Raw genomic sequence first — 23,860 nt, forward strand, 5'->3', positions numbered from 1 at the left:
AACTAAGGCACAACGGAAGAACAGGAATCAATGGGGTTAGGTGGATGGGTACACTGGGAAGGAAGAAAACTGAGGAAAGGTCCAAGGGAAAGGGAAAAGAACAGAGCAGAAAACATCGCCTGCATTTTTTTCTGAGTTCAAGATGAGGGCTGACTCAATACCAGGAGCAGGGCTGCTGGCACCAGCCTACAACCTCAGCCTTTAATCCCCAGGCCCCACATCCTCTCCCACTGGAAGTAGGGGAACACGGATGTGCTGTGTCAAGGGGTTGCTCTGCAGGACGAGCCAAGCTTCTCTGCAATGGAAGGCACTTCTTTATTAGTTCAGAAAGCAAGCCTGACGCAGCCCGAGCTGGGTCACAACAGAGTGGTACAACACTTGGCTCCTTCCCACCAGCGTGCATTGTGCTCCTTCTGCCGCTTAAGGACCTGAGTTCCCTACAGGTCTGCTCCCTCTTCTGTACAGCAAGGGACTGAACTACTTGGTTCTCTTCCGAAAGATTTGGCATTTGACAAATCTTCTATACTACTCAGGCAGAAAGCTGTTCCCAGACATGACAGACCAATCTTGAGTGCTCTAAAGTCTAGGTTTTGTTTCAGGTAACACTAATCTAGAATGCATCTCTTTCAAGAGGAAGCAGGAGCCCTGTTTGTTTCCTATTTCCTAAGATGATCTAACTACTTCCTTCCAAACCTCAGCCTGCACCCTACATGTCCCATGGCTGTGGTCTGGAGATTTCACATCACTGGGGCTGCCTGTGCTTCCGAGGCAGTATGTATCAGTCATGTGAGGTGCAGCTACCCACAAGAGGACTCTATCCAGATGACAATACATTATTGGGTTCTAAATACTTTGTATACAGAGTTTAAACATGTTTAATATGTCAACAATGTGACCATATCATGAAGATCAAAAATCATGACTTGTAAAAGAATGATTGAAATAACTAAAGATATTTAATCTAGAGAAAAAAATGGCTAGGAAACACATGATAGCTACTGTTAAGTACTGAAAAGGGCACTCACAGGGAAGAATGACTACATCTCCTAACACCCATTAGTAAAATTAATAGAGGTATAATCTTGACTTGATAGAAAGGAAGATTTTTTTTCTTACTTTTTGGTTTTATGAGATGGCCCAGACTGAACGCAAAATTGTGATCCTCCTGCCTCGGCCTCCCAAGTGCTGGCATTACGGGTGTGCACCATTATACCCAGCTTCAAAAATTTTTTAAAAAACACTACTATCTAAGAGTGTTCAAGTAGTGTCAAGTGACCAATGATTGGGAATATTTCATAAGCAGGAGCCATTAAGAGCTGGCCGCTGTTCTACTGGTAGAAAGTTTATGGTGTTCCTCAGTTAAAATATTACGAGCAGCTTCAGTCCAATAAATTACTGTCACCCCCACTGGGCCTGTGTGTTGGTTATTCTAAAGAGGAAGAACAGAAGGCAGTAACATCAAGTCCTGGAAATGGACAGGAGCCTTCATGAAGATATCCTTTCCGACTCTCCAAACACCCACTCACAAGTGGTCTCAAAAACACCCAGTACCTTTACTTAGCTTTACCTCCTTCACAATATGCTCAATATGAGCAATTTGACTCCCAAGCCTAGGTCAGGCCTGAGTGTTTCTTGTGAGCCATGGTTTTAGGCATAGGAATTGTTGTGGAGGGGGAGCCCCCCTACCTGCAGGGAGCTGTGACCATAGAAGTCTGTGAAAGGAGAGGGATTAAGGAGCTCTGGGCAGACAGGTCTAAAGATTTAGGCACCATCACTGTCCGGGAAGGGCCCAGGTCCTATGCTTTGTGCATGGGGCCATTTGTTCTTGTCAGACTTCAATCCAAGAGCTCTGTGTGGACCAGACTAGGGATTGGGGGAAAGGCAATGGCTAGCTGGAGAGAAACCAGGCCCTTCAGTTGAAAAGGAGGTTTGGAACATAGCATTGAAGTGGGCTCGGCTTTCAAGCTGCACACGGTGGGCCAGCGGGGAGGTGAGTCCACGAACAAAATGGATCCGAACCAGCCCTGACTGCCCCCCAGATACCAGCCATCCATAGGAGTCCAGGTTTGGGCTGAAACGTACCTGTGGAGAGAACAGAAAACCAAAAAGAGCCTCAGGGATTGTCTTAGCCATGTGAGCTTTAAAAACAGGTCATTACACCTTTAGCTCCAGTACCCAGAAGGCAGAGGCAGATGTATATCTATATCTCTGTGAGTTTGAGGTCAACCCAGGACAGCCAGGGATACATAGAGACACCCTATCTCAAAAACACCCAAACCCAACCAACCAAATAAATGAAAAAACAAGTCACCATCAGGAGGACTGGACCACAAGAGACAGTCAGTGAATGGGCCCTTTATCATGACCCAGGAGAAGTTGTCAAGGCTGCTTCTCCTCTAGCCATCTCTGCTGCCATTTAGTCTCACATTTTACTGATCGCAGGCACAGAGGGTCTGAAAGTTGTAAGAAAGGCTCTCACCTTGTGAATAGCTTCAAGCTGCAGCCTGTCCAGGCAAAGCTGAGAGTGTCCCTCTCCTTCCTGCATGCGTAACATCGGCTCTCTACGGAGCAGGTTGTGGAAGGAACTCTGGGGAACAGAAGTGGAATTCCTTAGCATCTCCTGGAATCTACCTTTTCTAATGCCACCCCCCCCCACTAGGAGCCACAACTTACCAGATCTGTATCTTGAAAGAGTAAGTAGTGGTGATTGATGGTCTCAGTGTAAGTTCTCGCTTTGGGAGGATTGGGGGTCTCAGAGGAGGTCGAGGAATCTTGGTCTTCAGGGCTGTCCTGGTAAGCTATCAGATCTGCTTTATATATGGGCTAGGAGAAGACACAGGATTAGTGTCATATCTTTTTTTTTTTGGTTTTTATGAGACAGGGTTTCTCTGTATTGTTTTGGAGGCTGTCGGTCCAGCCCGGCCTCGAACTCACAGAGATCCACCTGCCTCTGCCTCCCAAGTGCTGGGATTAAAGGCGTGTGCCACCACCACCTGGCTATATCTTTATTTTTTAAATAAAAGTTCAGAGAACAACTTTTGGGCTTCAATTCTTTCTTCTATCCTGTGGTCCGAAGGACTGACACCTCAGTTCACAGAGGCTTAGCAGCCAGTGTTTATATACTGAGCCATCTCTCTAGCCTAAGGTAGACTGGTTTTTCCCTTTTGGTTTTTTGTTGTTGTTGTTTGAGGAAGGGTTTCTCTGTATAGCCCTAGCTATCCTGGAACTCACTATGTAGACCAGGCTGGCCTCAGAACTCACTAAGATCCACCTGCCTCTGCCTCCCAAGTGCTGGGATTAAAGGTGTGTACCACCACCTGAGACTAGACTTTAAAACACTCAACACAAAAGCAGAAAGTAAACTGATTTACTGTGGCAAAGTCTCAAGAGTGTATAAAAATACACTCAAAGCCAGTATGTAGTGGTGCATGCCTTTAATCTCAGCACTTGGGAGGTAGAGGCAGGCGGATCTCTGTGAGTTTGAGGCTAGCCTGGTCTACAGAGTGAGTTCCAGGACAGCCAGGACTGTCACACAGAGAAACTGTGTCTTGAAAACAAACAAACCACTAGGGCTAGTACGGTGGCTATGAGGAAAGCTCTGGCTGCTAACCCTGGTAACTTGAGTTTAATCTCCAGGGTCTAAATGGTGGAGGGAGAAATGGCTCTCAAAAGTTGTCCTCTGGTCACACATAAACCGTGACATGTACACCATGTCCCATACACATACAGAATAATATAATGATAGCAACAACTTTTTTTAGAAAAGCATGCTCAGCTCCAGTAGGGCAGAGAATATATCTAATTCCTTGCTACAAGGACACTATCAGAGTTTGGAGACCAAGCACTAGTTTGCATTCTACCAAGAGTTGACAAGGCAAGTAGATTATGACCTAATAGATAGATGTTTATATACTTACAAATCTTCTTTCTGCAGGTTTCTTGACATTAATTGGGTTTGATGCCATATCAGGTAAAATAGCTGCAATGAGCTCCCCGGATATGTCTCCTGCAGCTACTGTCCCAAGCCAGTCTGAACCTGAAAGACTCTAATAGGAAGAGACATATTTATTTCACCCATCCACTCAGTCATTCCTGTGATAGCGACTATACAGTCTGAGGTTGAGGATAAAGAAATAACTCATGTCCTTAATGATGATCACATACTGTTCCTCCTTATGCCCTGACTACTAAAGCAAGCAAATAAGCATCTCTTGCATACTGAAGCTTGGGGAAGCAGAGGCTCACCCAGACGGTGCCTTTTCTCGGAGCAGTAAAGTAGGCCTTAAAACCAAGATAACCAGCATCGATGTAATGAATTCCACAGAGCCCGTAACTATAAGAGAAAGAGATAAAATGAACTGTACTTCTTCTAAGAGCAAGTTCTTTTCTTACAGAATTAAAATAACCCAGAACCCAACCCTCCTTTCCCCAGTTTGTGCCCCAACCCTTAGGGCCTGTCCCCAGAACTCATATCTTCATCTTGCCGTACGAGGCATAGCAGTTGTCCTGGGCCACCGTGACACCGTTGTAGGGAAGCAGCCAGGAAAGCTCTGTACTCAAGAAGCGCTTGATACAGTTTATTGGCTCATAAGGTCGCCGAAGATCCCAGAATTTGATTTTCCGGTCACTCCCCGCAGAAACCAGGAAATGACTGAAAAGACGGGAGACCAAATCAGAGCCAGTAGGGAAGAGTCAGCCTGCTGCAGCCTCCCCCACAGCCCCTCATCGAGTACCTGTTAGCTTTGCACCACTGAATTGTACGAACAGCCTGGTCGTGGGCTAGGAAACACTGGAAGGGGTACAGCTTTAAAGAACCATCAGAGAGACGTATCCGTTGGAGGGGTGAATTAGTAGGAAGATTCCAGAAAACCACCATGCCTAAAGTAGAGATAGAATATGTAGGCATTAAAGCAGTGGTTCTCAACCTGTGGGTCACAACACCTTTGAAAAACTTCTATCTAGGGCAGGACATTGGTGGAGCACGCCTTTAATCCCAGCACTCAGGAGGCAGAGGCAGGCGGATCTCTGTGAGTTTGATGCCAACCTGTTCTACAAAGTGAGTGCTGGGATAGGCTCCAAAGCTACACAGAGAAACCCTGTCTCAAAAAACCAAAAAGAAAAGAAAGAAAAACCTCTATCTCTAAAAATATTTTCATTATGATTCATAACTGTAGCAAAACTACAGTCATGAAGTAATGACAAAATAATTTTATGTTTGGGGGTCAACACGAGGAACTGTGTTTAAAGGTTGCAGCATTAGAAAGGTTGAGAACCATTGCATTAAAGGAAGGCTTTTGATTCCATTTTCTCATTTCTTTCTTTGGGACCCAGACTTTTTCTCCTGCTCTCAAATTCAAACTACAGTCAAAGAGTAGGGATGTTGATGACCACTGAGCTCTCCCTCCCAGTTCAACTACCCAACATGACATCAACCAGAAGCGACAGCTTAGTTCTGGGCGTGCATCTGAAGTTCCAGTTTGAGTGTATCTGACAGCTGCTAACTACAAGTAAAGAGACTTTTAAACTTTTTATTATGTGTATTTGTCTGTGTGTGGGTGTGCGTCTATGTGAGTGCATGGATGCCAGAAGGGGGCTTTGGATCTCCTAGAGCAGGATTTGCAGGTGGCTCTGAGCTGCTTGATGTGAGTGCAGGAACTGAATTCAAGTAAGAGCAGCACATGCTGAGTCACTTCTTGGGCCTCAGAGTAAGAGTTTTAAAAGTGCACATCTGCTGATACTGGCACATGCTTATAATCTCCGCATGCGGGCTGAAGCAGGACAATCTGCCTGGGACACACATAAAACCCTATCTCAACCAAACAAACCAAAAGCCCTTTAGAATAGCAATTGGCAAACTATAACCAACAGACCCAACAGATTCAGGGTTGCCTTTTTGTTTTGGCACTAGGGACTAAACTTGCCTCATGCACACCAGGAAAGTACTTCATCTCATGGGGATGGAGTTACACCCCCAGTGTCACACTCTTTTGAGACAGCATCGTAGTATCCAGCCTAGGTTGGCCTCACACTACACTCACAGCATGCTGTCTCCGCCTCCTATGTGTTGGGACAGTAGTTATCAGCCTCAATGCTTGGCTTAGGCTGCCTGCTTTGGTAAGTTATACCGAAACACTGCCACATCTATTCCATGTGCACGCCTAGTGCCCAGAAGAGGGCTTTGGATCCCCTGAAATTGGAGTTACAGATAGTTGTGAGCTACGAGGTAGGTGCTGGAAACCAAACCCAGGGCCTCTGTAAGAGCAGCAAATGCATAGAACTGCTGAGCTGTCTCTCTAGCCAAGCTTGAATATTTTCAACTATAATATGTCATTCTTAACCAAAAAAAAAAAAAAAAAAACCAACACAAATCCATGCACATATAAAAAGCTTAAAGTGCAATTGTCTTGGTTTTTACCATTATAATATCCTGCAGCCAGGTGGTGATGGGGCCTGGTAGGCATCCAAGCCAGGCTAAGGCACTGACCACACTCAGAAGGGTCTGATGCTTGCACAGACCCTACCTGAAGGGTTGCCAAACACTGTACCTGTAAGAGTAAAAGAGATAAGATTACAATTAGGGGTTCCTACTGCTTGAAATAAGACTAATCAGATTTATTTTATGTGTCTAAGTGGCCTCTGTGTGTATGTGTGTGTCTCATGCCCAAGGAAGTCAGAAGAGGCGGGGTCAGATCTCCTAGAACCAGAGTTATGGTTGGTTGTGAGCCATCATGCAGGTGTTAGGAATCAAACCCAAGTTGTCTCCGGCCCCCTCAAATCAGTTGTTTTTTTGCAAACAGAGTCTCTGTGTAGCCTTGGCTGTCCTGGAACTCGCTCTGTAGACCAGGCTGGCCTCAAACTCACAGAGATCCGCCTGCCTCTGCCTTCCGAGTGCTGGGATTAAAGGTGTGCGTCACCACCTCCTGGCTTCAAATCAGTTCTTAATCCAGAAGGGGATACTTTTCACAAGTGAAAGAGTCACTGTAGAATCTGTAAAATAAGGCTCTAGGAAGATGAAGCCTCTAAGACAACAGGTTTCCCACTCACCTTGTAGATGGCAGGTTTCATAGCATCTGTGAGGGAAGAAGAACAAACAGCTGGAGATTTGGATCCACAGGGCTGAGCTCCTACGCAGGCCTTGCTTTGAGATCAGGGTCTCAGGCCCAGGCAATGCCCTTCCTTCATTCTCTCACGATCTCCACCTGCCCCCTTCTTCCCCAACACTAGCTTTCCTTCTGTGAGAACCACTAACTCCTCTACATGGTCTTCTCTTCTTTGCTGTTTCTAGAATTCTGCTCATTTGCTCAGTTCCCCCCCCCATTAACCACTTGCACTTTCCTTACAGACTTGTTTCTACATTTCTCTCTTTTTCCTTATATAAAAACCCAGTTCTCTCTCCCTCCCACGCCCCCCACCGACACCCCCATTTCATCCCCCATCCACTTCCATGAGGGATTGTTAAGTCATTTGGAGCAGTGCCTAGGCCCTCCCCTGTATATCTAGGCTAAGAGAGTGTCCTTCCATGGGGAATGGCCCCCCCGAAGTCTATTTGTGCACTAGAGATACATTCGCCGGTTGTGGTGTTCCTACATTTCTATGTAAACATGCTTTACTATCTCCTCTTCAAGGGTTAATTAAGTAGATAAAGTCAGGTGTAGTGGTGTAGACCTATAATCTCTGAACATGGGAAGCAGAAGAAGTAGGAACAGAAGTTCAAAGTCATCCTCAGCTACATGGTAAGTTCAAGGCCAGGCTGGCTACATGAGACTCTGCTTCAAAACACAAACTAACCCCGCTTTGGCCCATATTCACCCAGCCACCATCCTCATTTATTTGCCTTCCTTTACATTTAAACCTTTCAGACAGGTCTCTACAGAGCCTTGGCTGGCCTGGAACTCAATTTGTAGACCACGCTGGCCTTGAACTCACAGAGACCCACCTGACTGCCTCCCAAGTCCCCTGTTATCTCCAAACTTTCTCAAGAAATTATCTATGAGGCTTTCCCAATCTTTAAGAATAGCTAAGAATGTGGCTCAACACGAAATAGTATTACCAGAGTTCTCATTTTTCTTGGTAATTGAACTATGGAAATGAACTTTGTAGATGATATCATATCACAAGGCTGGACATGCCTGATTTCCTATTTCCGCCTCAAACTATTCCTCCATCAGACGACAAAACACAAAGCATCCTAGGGCTTAAACCCATATACTCTCTTAAATACTCAGCACTGTTGGGGGAAAAAAAAGGATCTGCCTTTCTTGACTCTCCTAAAAGATACTGTCTAGCCGGGCGGTGGTGGCGCACGCCTTTAATCCCAGGATCTCTGTGAGTTTGAGGCCGGGGCTGGACCGATAGCCTCTGAAACAATACAGAGAAACCCTGTCTCATAAAAACCAAAAAAAAAAAAAAAAAAAAAAAAAAAAGATACTGTCTAAACATGGGTTAGAGGCCCTGAGACCAGCACTAGGGGAAAACATAGGACAGAGGAGGTGAGTCCCACTTGTCAGCCTCACCCCTTAGCAATTCTTTGCATGGTCAACTTATGGGTTCACAGAGTATGGAAGAGGGAGAAGTGACTGGTAAACGCTGAGAGGGCACAGCTAGTCTGGAAAAGAATGAACAACTGGAGTCATAGTACCGTCATAAAAGCCTGACTGACTACGTTTTCATGCTTGAGACTGTACTGAGTCACGGGAGGCAGACAGGCTGGAGAGCTCTGGCTACCACCACTGCAGCTGTGCGACTTGCCTGGAGGCTGCTGAGCCAGGAGGGCCTCAGGATGCGGTAGACTGAACAGCAGTACCTTCCCATCCGAGCAGGCCAGGGCCAAGAGACCCAGGCGAGGCAGGAGAGGAGCCTATGGGATGAGAGCAGATCTGTGCTGAGGCTTGCTACTTTCAGGTGCCTCTCAGAAAACCCGAGGCTCTGTCCCTTAGATCACCACACAGACTGCTGGAAAACACCACCCACCACATTCTAACCTTCCTTCCTCCAACTCTAAGAACTCCCTCCCAGAGCTAGGCCACTGTCAACTACAAGTACCTTCCGAGGGGTTTCTGGATGTTCCCATGCCCCACTGGGGCAGAACTTGAGATCCCAGATACAGCCACTGTCACAGGCAATCCCATAGACAAAGTGGGCCCTGTTGCCAGGACTGGAGAGAGAAACATGGGAAATAGTAGGTAGGAAGAGCCTAGGACTCACAGAGCTCCACTTCCTCGTCTTGTCTCAGCCCAATGCAAGCCCTTCCCCAGCCGTGTTTCTCCCTCACCCACTGCCTGTCTGGGGCAGTGTCCCAGCCCCACCTCACCAGCTTTCTTGCTGCAATGTTCCAAGGCCCCAGAGCTGCAGCAGCCCAGGGCCTGAATGAAGCTGGCTCAGTGGGTGTGTCTCATTCATGTCTGGGCTGGAGAAAAGGGCCACATACTGTGAGGCTGCCGATCCTTCAGGCACCGGGCACCAGTCCAGAGCCCAGAGTGGTCCTCCTGTGAAGAAGGACACATCCCAGCGCTCTGGATGTGCTGTGATGGAGCTAAATCTAGAGAAAAGTTAGAGAGTAAAGACATATTAGGGAATTTAAGGACAAAATGCAAAGTCCCACTGCAACAGGTATGATCCGCTTATGTGAGACTCCAAAAAAAAAATCAATCTGTGATTGGAGCAAGACTCTGCCACAGCTCCCAACTCCCTCCTTTCCCTCTCAGAAAGGAACTCCAGCTCATCTTCAAAGATGAGGTTGTTTGTTCATGCTAAATGCATGTCACCTTGTGAACTGGCCTGCCCAAGGCTCCCAAACTTTTCTCAGCCCAGCACGCAGAGAAAGTTAACACTGTACATTGGAGAGGACTAGCCCGCTACAGCTGGACTCTAACCTCAGAACTCAGGAGAGGACAGGACTAATCCACTATCTCTTACAACATTCGTTCTCCCTATTCTCTCTTGGAGAATCAGACAAAAAAGCACGTGACTATGTTTACCTGTTTATTCTGTAGATCGTGCCGTCCTCAGGAATCCCCTCACGGTGTACTGAGAACAGGGGAGACTTCTCCTCCTGGGGCAGGTAGGGAGCTGCTTCACTGTGGGAAGCAAAAACATCAGCTTGAGCTCAGAAGACTTTCACTCCCATGTATACCTAACAATTCTTTGTCACTTGTCTGTCCTCTCCTTCAAGGCCTCTGTAGTGGTTAATACTGTCAACTTGACAGGACCTAGAATCACTCATTAGTCAAGCCTGTGGGCACACCTGTGAAGGATGGCCTCTGGGTAAGTTTGTAAGCCATTTTCGTTAGTAGGCTGATGGAAATGGGACAATTCTTCCTCAAAGCCCACAGGCTTGGACTCTGAACTACAGAAAACAGAAGCTAGCTGAGCACTGGTACCCACTGGTCTCGCCCCCCAGCTGCAGATAAAGAGCGACCAGCTGCCTCAGCACTCTGCCAGGACGCCCCCGCATGACGCACTGGTGCCTTGACTGTGAGCCAAAACAAACGCGCTCTCTCTCCTTACAGTTGCTTTTGTTGGGGTGACCCAGCACAGCAACACAAAGTAACACAGCTTCAGAGATGTCAACCCAACTTACAGTTCCGTTAACAGCTGCCACTTCCAGGCTACTGGGATCCATTCAGCAAACTCCCAGAATGAATGCTGCTGTTCTCGGCTAGAGAGACAGAAGCATCATCAATGGGCACAGAGAGACTCCACAAAGCACTGTCTTAAGACCATGTTCTGTGAGGGTGGGAGTGACCAGCACTTGAAATATGGTCAAGAACTAGAGATGTTGCCCTTAACAGAGTCTCTCAGTAATAAGAGACACCACCACATTCCACACACAAGCAAGGGAGGCTCTCTTTCTACATGGTCTTGTAGTCCTCCTCCATCCCCTTGCCCTCAGTCCCTGTCCCCATATCTCACAGGTCCTTGGTGAGGTGCAGGCACTTCCAAACAGGAGCCATGATGTAATTGGGTAAGCCATTGGGAGCCATGCCCCGGCAGTGTGGTTTCTGCTTCTGAGGATCAAATTAAAGAAAACATACACATTTTAGATTAGAGAACACCCCAGTAGATAGCTTTCTTTCTTGGTTAGTAACTTTCCTTGGTGTTTACATATCCCCCTAACTCCCCTCTCAGCATCTAAGAAGATGTGCTCCAATGACTGACTCCACCTATCAAGCAGTCTCTGGTCAGCTTTCTCCAGTCTCAACGACATTTGCTTCAGACGATTCTCATATACTTCCTGCAACTCTTGCCCTGTGGGACAGTGCTACCGATTCCTCCCACATCCAGTACTCCTTTAAATACCCTCCCTCTCTTTATACATACAGTCCTGCAGTCTCACCCATATTCCAGAGATGACTATCACCCAATTACAAAGCTCACAGCATTATAAACTTGGCTCCATCACAACATTTCTATAAGCTGTAGGTCTAGAGCCATATTAAGGACTAAGGCAAAAAAAGAAAAATCAAAAATAGATAGATAGATAGATAGATAGATAGATAGATAGATAGATAGATAGATCTCTAGTACAGTGGCTCATGACTGTAACCCCAGCATTTGGGAGAAGAAAGAGATCCAATTTAAAAAAATACAGTAGAGAATGATAGAGGGAGACATTCAAGATCTACCTCTAGCCTTCACACCATAGCACACATTGCTACAGGCATGCACATACACACATGGGCAAGTACACGTGTGCCTACCTAACAAGCTCCTGTCCATGCTGGCCGTGGTGGTGCACACCTGTAATGCTAGTACTAAGACAACTGCAGCAAGGGGGTCAAGTCTGAGACTAGTCTGAACTAAACAGTCAAAGACCAGCTTAAGCTATGTCTAAGAAAGCACCTCAAGTGTGTACAAAATTAGTTTTTAGGACTGGCAGGATGGCTCAGCAGACTAAGTGCTTGTTACCAAGTCTGATGACCTGAGTTGGATCCCTAGAACCCACAATGATAGAAATAACAGATTCCCCTGAGTTGGCTACTGACTTCCATACTCACTCTGTAGCATTCAAGTACCCACACACTATTTGGACAATATTCTGTATGTATGTATAAAATCTATTATATACACACAGACATATATACACTTTATCTTGATTACTGAAGGTCTCACGCTCCTTAAATGTGCACTCAGGGCAAGTGAAGCCCTGACCCACACACTAGAGACCAGACAGTTATAGTAGGGGCTTGCTCATGGCCCACACACTAGAGACCAGACAGTTATAGTGGGGGCTTGCTCATGGCTCACAGGCACCTCCCACCCCACCCATCAGCAGTTCAACATGTCCTTGACACCTACTTTGCATGCTGTCCCACAGCTGGAATTCACCCGTTCCTCTCCTTTCTTTCATTCCCTAATGGGTTCTCACCTCTGCTTTCTCCATTGGTTGATTTAGGGCCCTGCAACCTTTCATCTAGATAACTGAAAGCTGTCCTCCAGATGTCAACTGCAGCTTGTCCTAGTGGTTTTTTTTTTTAATACTTAAAAAGATTCTGTAAACCGGGTGTTGGTGGCGCACGCCTTTAATCCCAGCACTGGGGAGGCAGAGGCAGGCGGATCTCTGTGAGTTCAAGGTCAGTATGGTCTACAAGAGTGAGTTCCAGGCCAGCCTTCAAAGCCACAGAGAAACCCTGTCTTGAACTACCCCCCTCCCAAAAGAAGAAAAGGAAGGGGCTGGAGAGATGGCTCAGAGGTTAAGAGCACTGACTGTTCTTCCAGAGGTCCTGAGTTCAATTCCCGGCAACCACATGGTGGCTCACAACCACCTTGAATGAGATCTGGTGCCCTCCACTGGCATGCAGGCAGAAGGCTGTATACACAATAAATAAATAAAAATATTTAAAAAAAAAAAGAAGAAGAAGAAGAAAAGGAAAAAATTCTACAGTTCTAGCTGGAAATGTTAAGAACAGTTTTGGGAATTGTCAGGCCTGGTGGCACAGGCTGTTAATCCTAACTGCTCAAGAGGCTGAGGCAGAAAGATTGCAAATTCAAGGCCTGCCTGGTACAGAGTAAGTTTAGAGCCACTCTAGGAAACTGAGTGAAACCATGTCTCAAAATGTAAAATGGAAAAGCGAAAGACAAGAAAAAAAGAGCTGGTACATGGGTCAGGAAGAGCACTTGCCTACTGTGCACGAGGATTTGGGTTCGGTCCTCAGTGCCACGGAAAAAAAGAAGAAAGTTCTGAGAAAGCCACACAATTGTACATTTTTAAATAACAAGTTTATGTTATGTATATTTATCACAGTCAAAAGCTAAGCAAAACTGGGGCTGGAGAGATGGCTCAGCGGTTAAGAGCATAGATTGCTCTTCCAGAGGATTCAGTTCAATTCCCAGCAACCACATGGCAGCTCACGCCTGTCTGTAACTCCAGTTTCGGGGGACACAATACCCATAGCTAAACACCAGTCTACACAAAACAAAAAAGCAGCATGTGCTGGCGCCTACCAATTTAAGTCCTTTCACCTTCCACCCTCTCTACCAATCTCTCCCTGCTCTCCCGCTGCAATCACCTTCTGGGGAAACACAGCCTTGGAAACCTGTTCTTGCCCTTCAAGGCCCAGCTCAAGCGACATTCCTCTGTGAAATCTGAGCAGCTAGTCCCCCTCTCCCATGTCTAAGTCATTGTAGCATTCAGTAGAGGCAGGATCCTAGTAAAAATACTCTGGAGAGAACCATCTTATTCACTGTGTCCCCCTGTCCCTCCCCACTATAGACTCCCCAATACATCAGAGTTTTGAAGTTTTCCCCTTTTTTGGTACTAGTTTTTGCTATGAGACATCAGAGTCATCCTCTGGGTACTCAGACGCTCCTAAAATTCCCACTTTCCCACCCTTTTTTGTCTAGTCTAGTTACCCCTGCAGAGGGTCCTCGTGGGGTGCTTCGGGGTGCAACAGGCTCAGGATCAGATGAGTTCTCACTGGGGGCTTCACTCTCTTCCTCATCTTCACCCTCCACCTGAAGAACGAAGTCTTCGTCCCGAGCGCTACCATCTTCGTCACCCTGAGAGGCTGCTTGTCGGGTCTTCTTGGGCTTGGTGGGACTGCTCACCTTGGGACTCTTAGGGCCTGACAGTGGAGCAGGCAGGGCTGTTGAGAGCTCTTCAGCCAGTTCCTGAAGGTACAGAAGTGCCCTGTGGGACAGGGTAGAGTCAGAGCCATGCTCACAAGCACTCAGCAGAGCCCACACTTCCAGACTTTATTATCCCAGTAATGCTGTGAAGCAGCTGCCAATTTCCCCTTCCCTCTAATAGATGCAGAAACAGAAATCCAGGAAAATTAAGTGACTTGGCATAGGCAAGCCAGACACCAAGGAATCTGAGTCTAGGTTTTCTAATTCTAGGCCAACTCACTCTTGAGTCCCCCACATAGAACGTAAAGGGCAGGGAAAGAAGCAAAGGCACATAACACTGAAATATATCGAGTGGTAAAAGCAATGAAGACCTGGGGGAAGTCTGTGAAAAATGTGATGGAGAGCCAGGTGTGGTGGCGCACGCCTGCAATCCCAGCACTCGGGAGGCTGAGGTGGGAGGATCGCAAGTTCGAGGCCAACCTGGGTTAGGCAGCGACACCCTGTCTCAAAACAAAAACAAAACAAACAAAAATGTGATGGAGTATGAGGTACAGAAAGAAATCACTTAGATACAAAAGTTAGCAACACATACCACAAAAGTGGCTTTAAGAGCCAAAGGGTTGCCCCACCCAGAACCCAGACACCACCCTACTTACCTGATGCCTCACCAGTCTTCCCATCTCTCCAACCTCTGCCCCACCTTCCCCCTCCTTCCGCCACCACCCCTCCACCAGGCTGTGCCCCACAATCCTTACACTTGGGCAGCCCTTCGGCGGGGTCGTTCCCCAGAAGGGGTCTCAAAGTCCTCAGGGGGTCTCTTTGGATGTGGAGACTCTGGCTGATCTAGGCCTTTGGACAACTTGAGAAGTAGCAGGTCTCCCTTGGACTTTTGACTTCGTTTCTTAGGCATAGGGGTAGACAGAGGGTTGGACTGATCTAAGAGACCAGGAACCAGAGGGGTGGATGGAGGTTTACGTTGCTGAGGCCTTTTAGGGCCTCTTGGTGTCCTACCACCTCTCTTCCCGGAAGGCTTTGAGGCCCTAGGGTTTGAGACCTTTGACATCTCTGAAGAAAGATCTGTGGAGAAGAACATGGCCTGTGAGATGGGCTTGGGGTAAAGTTCCTTCAAGTGCAGTACACAGTACCCAACTTTGTCAGAACCCACGAGTTCAACATGCTGTCTCTTTCATCCTAATCTAAGCGTGGAGAGACAAGAAGAGCCAGGGCAAGGCACATACCTTGCTGCTCCAACCTGGTGAGGCTCTCCTGCTCTGGAGAAAGCCTCCTCTTGTCAGAAGAACCCTCAAATCCAGGCAAAGGAGTGGGTAGTGACATCTCGATGGAAGTCTCCACACTGGATGTTTCTGAAGAGGCCTTGACATCCAGCTGGTTTAGTTCTTCTTGTTCAGGAGAGTCTACCACAATCATGTTCCCCACGGGGTCGGCCTCCCCCAGGGCAACATAGCCGACCCCGCAGGTATCCATCAGCACCCCCCAAAATGGCTGCCCTGCATACAGAGATATAGCAATGAGTGGAACACAGAAGCTATATGTAAAGGCTCAGAGTTTTCTCTTTCCCCCTTCACCGCACAACCAGAAACCCAAGCATACTGATCACTGTCATTCATTCATTCATTCATTCAAATAGCTACTGGGGTAGTAAGATGACTTAGTAGGTTAAGATGCTTGCTACCAAGTCTAATGACTTGAATTCAATCCCCCTGATCCACGTGGCATGCCGTAAGGAGAAAACAAACTTCTACAAGCTGTACTGACTTCCACATGCTCACATGTGCCCCCTTATCAAATAAATAAATAAATAAATGCACCCACAACACACAAACTATTATGTCAAGCACTGCTCTAGGAACTAGTAAATGATAAGACATACAAGGAGCTGGACACAGTAGTGCACACCTGCAATACCAGCTCCTGGGAAGCTGAGACAGGAGAGATGCTGTGATTTCGGGACTAGCCTGGGCTACACACAAGTCCCTGTTTCAGAAAAGAAAAAAAACAACAACAACAAAAGACAGGCAAGATGCTACCTTCCTGAGATTTACATTCTATCGTGCAGCAGACAATAAATAAGTAAACAGATAATAAGCTACGTTTATTAACTTGCTTACTATGTGCCAAATAACACTAAATGTTTTGTTACTTAAACCTCATATAGCTTCATAAGAATATAGAAATGAATATACAATTAACTTAGTTCTTACTAAAAAAACTCCAAATAAATCATATTCAGATTTCCCACCACAAGGGAAAAAAGAGACATAAATTATGCATCTCTAGGGAAGAATTGTTAACTTCCTAAAAACAGACTAAACAACAGCTGCCAAACAGGTGTGACGGTGCAGTGCAAAGTCCTAGTTACTATGGAGTCTGGGACTAGTGTGGGGTAGAATACAGCAAGATTCCTAAACATACAGAGTTGCCACACACTATTAAAATTGAGACCAAAATAGGCTATTAAAACTGTTACTATTGCCAGATACTAATAAAACTGAGCAAAAGTAGGCTACCCAGAGTTAACATCCATTTCTGTGAAGTAAAGGAACAGATTTCCTTAAAAATAAGAGTTGTACTGAACTAAGTGGGATGGCACATTTTGAAATCCTAGCACTTGGGAGGTGGAGGCAGTAATTCAAGGCTAGCCTAGGCTATATGAGATCATGTATGACTTAAAACAAGACAAACAAAAAAAAGAAAGAAAGAAAGCAGAGTAAGAGTTTTCTGGAACCTAGCCATCAGTGTTACACTTCAATTGAGGAGAGGGGGTGCAATACAGTTAAAGATCATCCTATCACATTAAGAGAACTTTCTCACATCCAATAGTGGACTAACGTGTCCCGAATCTTTATGAACCCAGAAAAATTAGATATAGAACCACAGCCCAAGAAGACTGGCAGAAGTAAAACACTGATCACAAACCAAAAATTTGAGCAAATACAACTCTGTAAGGGTAGATTTTTGGTCAAGACTATCTGTTTGCCTTTGACAAGGGGTAGAAATAGCTCAAATCCCAGGAGGTAACCCTCCACAGTTTGAGATATAACTAAAAGATAAAGAATTCATCAGCCTCAATGGAAAACATGTGCTCATATAAATTCTAAAAGAAATATACAAGCTAAAGCCCCCACCCCTCTTCTTATAACATGGCAGCAGTAAGTTCTCTAACTCAAGTGGTAAGGATACGGTGCAACCTCATATGCTAAAGATACTGTCTATGGTGCCATTGTTCTTTGGTAAACAGAAGACCTGTAACCCATTCAAAACCCATAAGTAAAAAAGGATCCAATGTGGGACCTATGTACAGACAGGACAGGAAGAAAAAAAAAGTTGAAAAGTACCTTTCAAAAGAACTATTCCAGAAAACAGAAGAAAATTTTCAGCAAACACAAAAACTACAGGATCTAGGAAACAAGAGAAAACAATGGCAAGGTGGTTTAAGTAAACTGGAAGCCACAGGGAAAGGAGTAAGTTAAAAATAAATTCTTAGAAATTAAATCCACAGGAAGAGAAACAGCAAATTAAAACTATACTGCTAAAAAGTGAGGTGAAGGGCAGGTTTGAGAAAAGCCAGACTGCCAAGAGGGAGGAGTTAGTGACAAAAAATGACATACATGGAGGAGAGGTGAGGGGCTAAGAAGTAGTAATTTACCAGCTTTGTTGTTGTTTTTGAGATAGGGTCTCACTCTGTTGCCCAGGCTGGCTTTGAATGGACAGAAATGTGCCTGCCTCTGTTGGAATTAAAGGTGTGTCCCACCATCCCTGGTTTAAGTAATTTATGTTTAAAGAAGGAAGACAAGTGTGATGGCACACAATTGTAATCCCAGCACTTGGGAAGAGATCAGGAGTTCAAAACTGGCCTTTGAAACTTGAGAGGTCTTGCCTCACAAACTAAGAAGAAATGGGAACAGAAAAAACTTCAAAAATTTAGCAGAAGAGGTTTGGGGATATTGGCACATGCCTTTAATCTCTGTGAGTCCAAGGCCAGCCTGGTGTACATCAGGAGTTCTAGGCAAGCCCTGGCTTTAAGCAAAACAAAAAAATTGAATAGAAGAGAGGGAGGAGTAGTGGTTGGCACCTGTAATTCCAGCAGCAGAAGGGAGCAGAGGCAAGAGAATGGAGACTTCCAGACCATCAGGGATACAGCAAGACCCTGTCTCCTCTCACACTCTCCTCCCTCCAAACACTGAAATAAGGAAGACCCCAATTTAGACATCAAGAAGGCTTACTGGGCCGGGTGTTGGTGTCGCATGCCTTTAACCCCAGCACTTGAGAGGCAGAGGCAGGTGGATCTTTGTGAGTTCGAGGCCAGCCTGGTCTACAGAGTTAGTTCAAGGCCAGCTTCCAAACAATACAGAGAAACCTTGTCTTGAAAAAACAAACAAACAAAAGGGGCTTACTGAAAAAAACAAAAAACAAAAGAAGGCTTACTGGATGAGGGAGGTGGAGAGATGGCCCGGAAGTTAGGAGCACTCGCTGCTCTTGCACAGGACCTGGATTTGGTTCTCAGCACCCACATGGTGGCTCACAATCAACCAGAACTCCAGTGGTGCACAGATACACACAAAAGCAAAACATCCCCCCACACAAATAAATAAATAAATAAATAAATAGATGGCTTATTGTGCACAAGAAAAATAAGATCGATAAAGAATTATTAAGACCAGAGCCAGGCAGTGGTGGTGCATTTCTTTTATCCCAGCACTCGGGAGTCAGAGATAGGTGGATCTCTGTGAGTTCAAGGCTAGTCTGGCCTACAAAGCTACACAAAGAAATCCTGTCTTTTTTTTTTTTTTTTTTTTGGTTTTTCGAGACAGGGTTTCTCTGTGGCTTTGGAGGCTGTCCTGGAACTGACTTTGTAGACCAGGCTGGCCTCGAACTCACAGAGATCCGCCTGCCTCTGCCTCCCAAGTGCTGGGATTAAAGGCGTGTGCCACCAACGCCCGGCTAAGAAATCCTGTCTTAAAAAACAAACAAACAAAAGAATTACTGAGGCCAAAAAGCAAACAAATGTACATATCAGTACTTTTGACACATGTCTCTTATAGAGGAAAAGGCATCAGCCCCACTTCGAAGTTCTCAAAAAACACTTGGAGTCAGAAAATAAAGAAACACGGGTTTGAGAAAGTCTTTGCTAAGCTGGGAGGTCATCCATGTGAAGGCAACAACATGCCATTCTTTCCTATGGGCTAGAGAAAGAGTTCAGGAGTAAAGCACTTGTCTAGTATTCCAAGCACAGAGAGGGCAGGAGGGAGGAAGACTTTGATAAAAAGTGTGATATCAAAAGACTGGCTGTATTTACAACAGTGAAACATTAACTTGAGATTAAGTAACTATGGTAACTATAGCTATGAAACAGATTCTAACTACAACGTTTAAAGATTTCTTTGGCCATGGTGGTGAATACTTGTAATCTCAGTTGCTAAAGGATCTGGAGTTCAAGGCCAACCTGGAATTAAAAATCTGTCTAACATAAAGGCCTTGCAAAATAAATTAACAACAACAACAAAATAGTATTCTGACTGTAGTAAACTAAGACAAAAATCTATCTTCTTTGAAAGTTTGTACGCTCTTGCCTATTAAACAGTATTCAAATTTGATGCATGGTAAATACAACAATTAACTCATAACTTTTTTCACTGAGTGACTCAACATAAAAAAATCCTTTTTTTTTTTTTTTTTGGTTTTTCGAGACAGGGTTTCTCTGTGGCTTTGGATGCTGTCCTGGAACTAGCTCTGTAGACCAGGCTGGCCTCGAACTCACAGAGATCCGCCTGCCTCTGCCTCCCGAGTGCTGGGATTAAAGGCGTGCGCCACCACCGCCCGGCAAAAAAATCCTTTTTAAGAGTCACTTCTTGTGAAAGGCAATAGCAGTGAGTGGTTTAATTCCTTTTTTGTTTTCGTTTTTCAAAACAGGGTTTCTCTGTGTATCCTGCCTGTCGTGGAACTCAACTCTGTAGACCAGGCTGGCCTCGAAGTCACAGAGATCGGCCTGCTTCTGCTTCCAGAGTGCTGGGATTAATGATGTGTGCCACCACCTCCTGGCTGAGTGGTGTAATTTCTACTTAGGAGTTTACTATACAAATTTTGGACAGACAGTAAGGAAGAAATGTTCAGTAAATTCTTATTAGAGTTTTTACATCCCAAACTGATTTCTTTGCTGCTTTAGGCTGCTAACCTGACTACTTGGGCAAAAGAAAAACAATTAGATAACACTACATCATAAACACGGAATCATTTCACATACACTGGTTTAATACACTCTTCCCCCAAAGTAATCCTATCATGCAACTGGTGAATTTTACTGGTACAAAAACGAACATTTTCATTTGGCTCAGAAACCTTCAACTCATGTTTTCAGTTTATACTGCTAGAGACTAAGGAGTGTAAACTTGAAAAGTAGAACAGCTTAAAACTATTAAGAAAGTGGCACTACAGTTGATAACTGTAAAAGGTAACGTTAGCAAAAGATTAACTTAAATTTATGTAACAACATGTCCCCAAGGGCAAACATATCTGATTATATCCTAAACCTATCCAGCAAAGTGAATTACCTCCTGTGGGGTTGAAATCGCCATCTCTGTCTTGCCCAGTAGACGGCCAACTTGCCGCGGGATAAAAGGACCAGACAAGGAAACATAACTGGCCCTTGGCTGCGCCAATGGGGTTGCAGCGCGCGGGGCACAACCCCCGGGGTTAGAGCCACTTGGAGAAAAATGCTGGGACGCAGTAAGAGGGGACCGAGCACAACGAGGGGACTGACTGCCAAGAGTCTAGACACCGCCGCCTGCCATTCCCCAGTCCCAGCCGTGGGGGCAGCTTTCTCCTCTAGCCTGGGCAGCAGGCGAGCCCTGATCCCTAAGTCTGAGGGCAACGGCAGGTTTACCGAGTGCAAGGGGAGCAACGGAAGCAGCGCGGAAGCCTGAACCCAGATTACGGCGCTACACGCACCGCGTGGGGGAAGAGAGTGAGACAGGCGGGCAGAGATGGGGGATGCTCAGTGGCCACCGTGGGGGCTGAGGTGAGAGAGAGAGCGCGACGGTTTCCTGGATGCGCGCAAAGGCTGGGAGGCGCGCTGCCTTGCGCGGGGGTAAGCGCGGAATCGGGAGTCGGTTCCCAGTGCCTTAGCGCTGCGGCGAACCAAGGGGAGGAGTAATTCTGGGTCCCCCGCACACCCCGTTGCGGTACACTCACCCGCGCCAAAGTCCTTCCGGAAGTCCAAGTTCGAAGATGGCGCCGCCTGTCGGGTCGCGGTTTTATGACGAAATCTTGAGCGGCTCTTCCTTGCCCCGCCCCCGGCACAAGGTAAACGCCAGCTTGGTCGAGAGCGCGTTCCCCTCCGAGTTTTCTATTAAACTCCGTGTTCCATAATGCAGCGCGGCGCTGCGCGGCGCGGCCTGAGCCCTCCGACGCCCGCGAGCTGGAGCCGGGCTTCCGCGGCCCGGGTACACAGCAGGGCCTTCTGGGAAACTCAGCAACCGGAAGGGGAGGTCGGCGCCTGCGCGGCACCGTGGCTTCCCCAGCGGCCTTGCTGCAAGCTTTGAGGGTTAGGTTGTCGCGTGTTAGCCGTCGCCGAACGTTCCGACCAGCCATTCCCACCCAGGTTGATGGCCTTGTGGCGAGCTGAACCAGACCGCACTGATTCCTAACTGCAACCCCGAGCTTCGACAGACGAGGAGACGAACCCTCGCCGCAGACCCACAGAGGATCTACTGGTTTTTCTGCTGCTAGTGAATGAGCAAAGACAGGAAGAAAATAAAAAGGGGGCAAGCCTAGCCTAGGCGGGTACGCTGAGCTTCTGAGGAGATCCTCAGCCCTACTGCCACCTCGTCCCTGGGAGGTGGCCTGTGATGAGGAGGAATCACGTGCGATGTAAAACCATATACATTTTGCAGGTCTGCCCAGACCCAGGAGGAGGGTGGAATAAGGCAGCCTTTCCTTTTCCAAATAGTCTTGTCCATTAATCCTCCTGGATGGAGATTTAGGAAAAGTAGAAATTGGGCATAATGGTGCACACTTCTATTCCCAGCGCTTGGGAGAGAGGATCATACTTGGATCAAGGTCATACTTGGATGTTGGAAGCAGCCTCAACTATATGAAAAGCAGGATATATCGACTCCCACCAGTAGTCCTTATTGAGTCCAGGACTTAAGACCCTACCTGGGTAACCCTGTCTTTTTTTAAAAAGGGGGGAGGGCTGGGGAGTGTGGGAGTCAGTAAAAACCTATGGGAGAGACAGAGGACGCCCAGTTCTCTCATATCCCCTTATGCCCAAATACAGCATTCTGAATGGATGTCTTCTTCCTATTAGATTTGGTTCCTCAGCATTGTGTAGAGAGTCACAGATTTTTTAAAAGATTTATTTATTTAGTATACAGTATTCTGTCTGCATGTGTCTCTGCAGGCCGGAAGAGGACACCAGATCTCATTACCAGTAGTTGTGAGCCACCATGTGGTTGCTGGGAATTGAACTCAGGACCTTTGGAAGAGCAGCCAGTGCTCTTAACCTCTGAGCCATCTCTCCAGACATTTACTTCTGTAATGAACACAATCTCTCTCCCTCTCTATCTTCCCGAGACTTTGGAGGCTGTCCTGGAACTAGCTCTTGTAGACCAGGCTGGTCTCGAAGTCACGAAGTTGGTGGAGCACTCTTTAATCCCAGCACTCAGGAGGCAGAGGCAGGCGGATCTCTGTGAGTTCGAGGCCAGCCTGGTCTACCGATCGAGTTCCAGGACAGACTCCAAAAACAATAGAGAAACCCTGTCTCAAAAAACAGCAACAACCAAAAACAAAAAAGAATGTGTGTGCCACCACTGCCCAGCAATAGTTACCTTTCTAAGCATGAGACTGACCCTGTTGATTTGCTTAAATTTGATGACTGAGTGGTACATTCAATCTAAAAAGCCCATAAGCTCATACTGACCTAAAAGTAAAAAAATACCGCTGTTAGTATTCAGGCATCTGCACTGGCCTGCCCTTGAGGTTCTGACAGGATACACTCTCAGCTACAGCCACTAAGAGCACCACCTGTACACGTTCACTGTTCCCTTTTCAGAGGGCCCTGTCCACTTTCCATCTGTCTGTCTGCTCCTTTCTCTGCCTCTCTTCTGCTCCTGTCCCCAGAGGCTGGTCTCCTCTCTCCCCTTCCCTTCTTCCCCATTCACTCCCCCCCCCAAAAAATCCCTCCACCCAAGCTCTGTCATATATCATCTTCCTCTTGCTCGCTGTGTTTTAAATTACAACACCACCAATACGGTGGTCCAAAGCCAAGAATCCTAAAGAAGGCCAAGATAAGTTTAAAGATAGCCTGGGTTGTGTGACAAGTCCCTGTCTGAAAAATAAAATCGAGAAAGCGCAGGAAACAATGGTTTACCCTACCTTCCATATGATTTAGAGTTTAGGAAAACACACTGCTGTTCGGTTCTTACTCCGCACCCCTTTCTTTTTTGAGTAGGCTCTCTTGCTATGTAGCAGCCTATGCTGTCCACAAATTCATGATTCTGCTACCTCAACAGTCCCTGGACTACAGGTATGCGCCGCCATCACACCCTTTAAAATGATTGTCATTACTAAATATGGAAGGTCTGAGAGAAAAAAAACATTCATATTCCAGTGAAATTATTCAAATAACTATTATTATTGGATAAAACCACTAAATAAAAGGCTCAGGGGAACCTTAAAATGTCAGGCCACACTCTAAATATAAAATCACAAATGATTGTTTGCTTCCTGATAACAAAGCAATATGAATCAGCTCAACCCATTTAGGTATCTCTAC

At 46.3% G+C, this 23,860-nt stretch overlaps 1 protein-coding gene across 6 annotated transcripts; it reads right to left on the minus strand.

Moving 5' to 3' along the window:
- Nucleotides 1–296: 296 nt before the first annotated feature.
- Nucleotides 297–21,518, minus strand: Gtf3c2 (general transcription factor IIIC subunit 2). Of its 6 annotated transcripts, none has more exons than XM_013115986.3 (21): nucleotides 21,277–21,518; nucleotides 17,424–17,486; nucleotides 15,306–15,575; nucleotides 14,823–15,144; nucleotides 14,439–14,567; nucleotides 13,852–14,128; nucleotides 10,912–11,006; nucleotides 10,580–10,657; nucleotides 9,978–10,076; nucleotides 9,311–9,538; nucleotides 9,043–9,154; nucleotides 8,749–8,857; nucleotides 7,045–7,070; nucleotides 6,416–6,545; nucleotides 4,734–4,878; nucleotides 4,490–4,651; nucleotides 4,246–4,333; nucleotides 3,918–4,046; nucleotides 2,674–2,823; nucleotides 2,480–2,587; nucleotides 297–2,082 (listed from the first exon to the last, which is right to left on the minus strand). In XM_013115986.3, the coding sequence occupies exons 3-21, from the start codon at nucleotides 15,550–15,552 to the stop codon at nucleotides 1,864–1,866; spliced, it is 2,853 nt and encodes a 950-aa protein (XP_012971440.2). In that variant the 5' UTR covers nucleotides 15,553–15,575; nucleotides 17,424–17,486; nucleotides 21,277–21,518; the 3' UTR covers nucleotides 297–1,863. The 6 variants fall into 6 exon arrangements, with proteins under 6 accessions (XP_012971440.2, XP_040586951.1, XP_012971441.2 ...); XM_040731017.1 differs by lacking the exon at nucleotides 21,277–21,518 and adding an exon at nucleotides 20,637–21,251; XM_013115987.3 differs by lacking the exon at nucleotides 17,424–17,486.
- Between the last annotated feature and the right edge of the window lie 2,342 nt (nucleotides 21,519–23,860).

The sequence above is a fragment of the Mesocricetus auratus genome, unplaced genomic scaffold (assembly GCF_017639785.1).
Source record: "Mesocricetus auratus isolate SY011 unplaced genomic scaffold, BCM_Maur_2.0 Super-Scaffold_100024, whole genome shotgun sequence".
Lineage (NCBI taxonomy): Eukaryota > Metazoa > Chordata > Mammalia > Rodentia > Cricetidae > Mesocricetus > Mesocricetus auratus.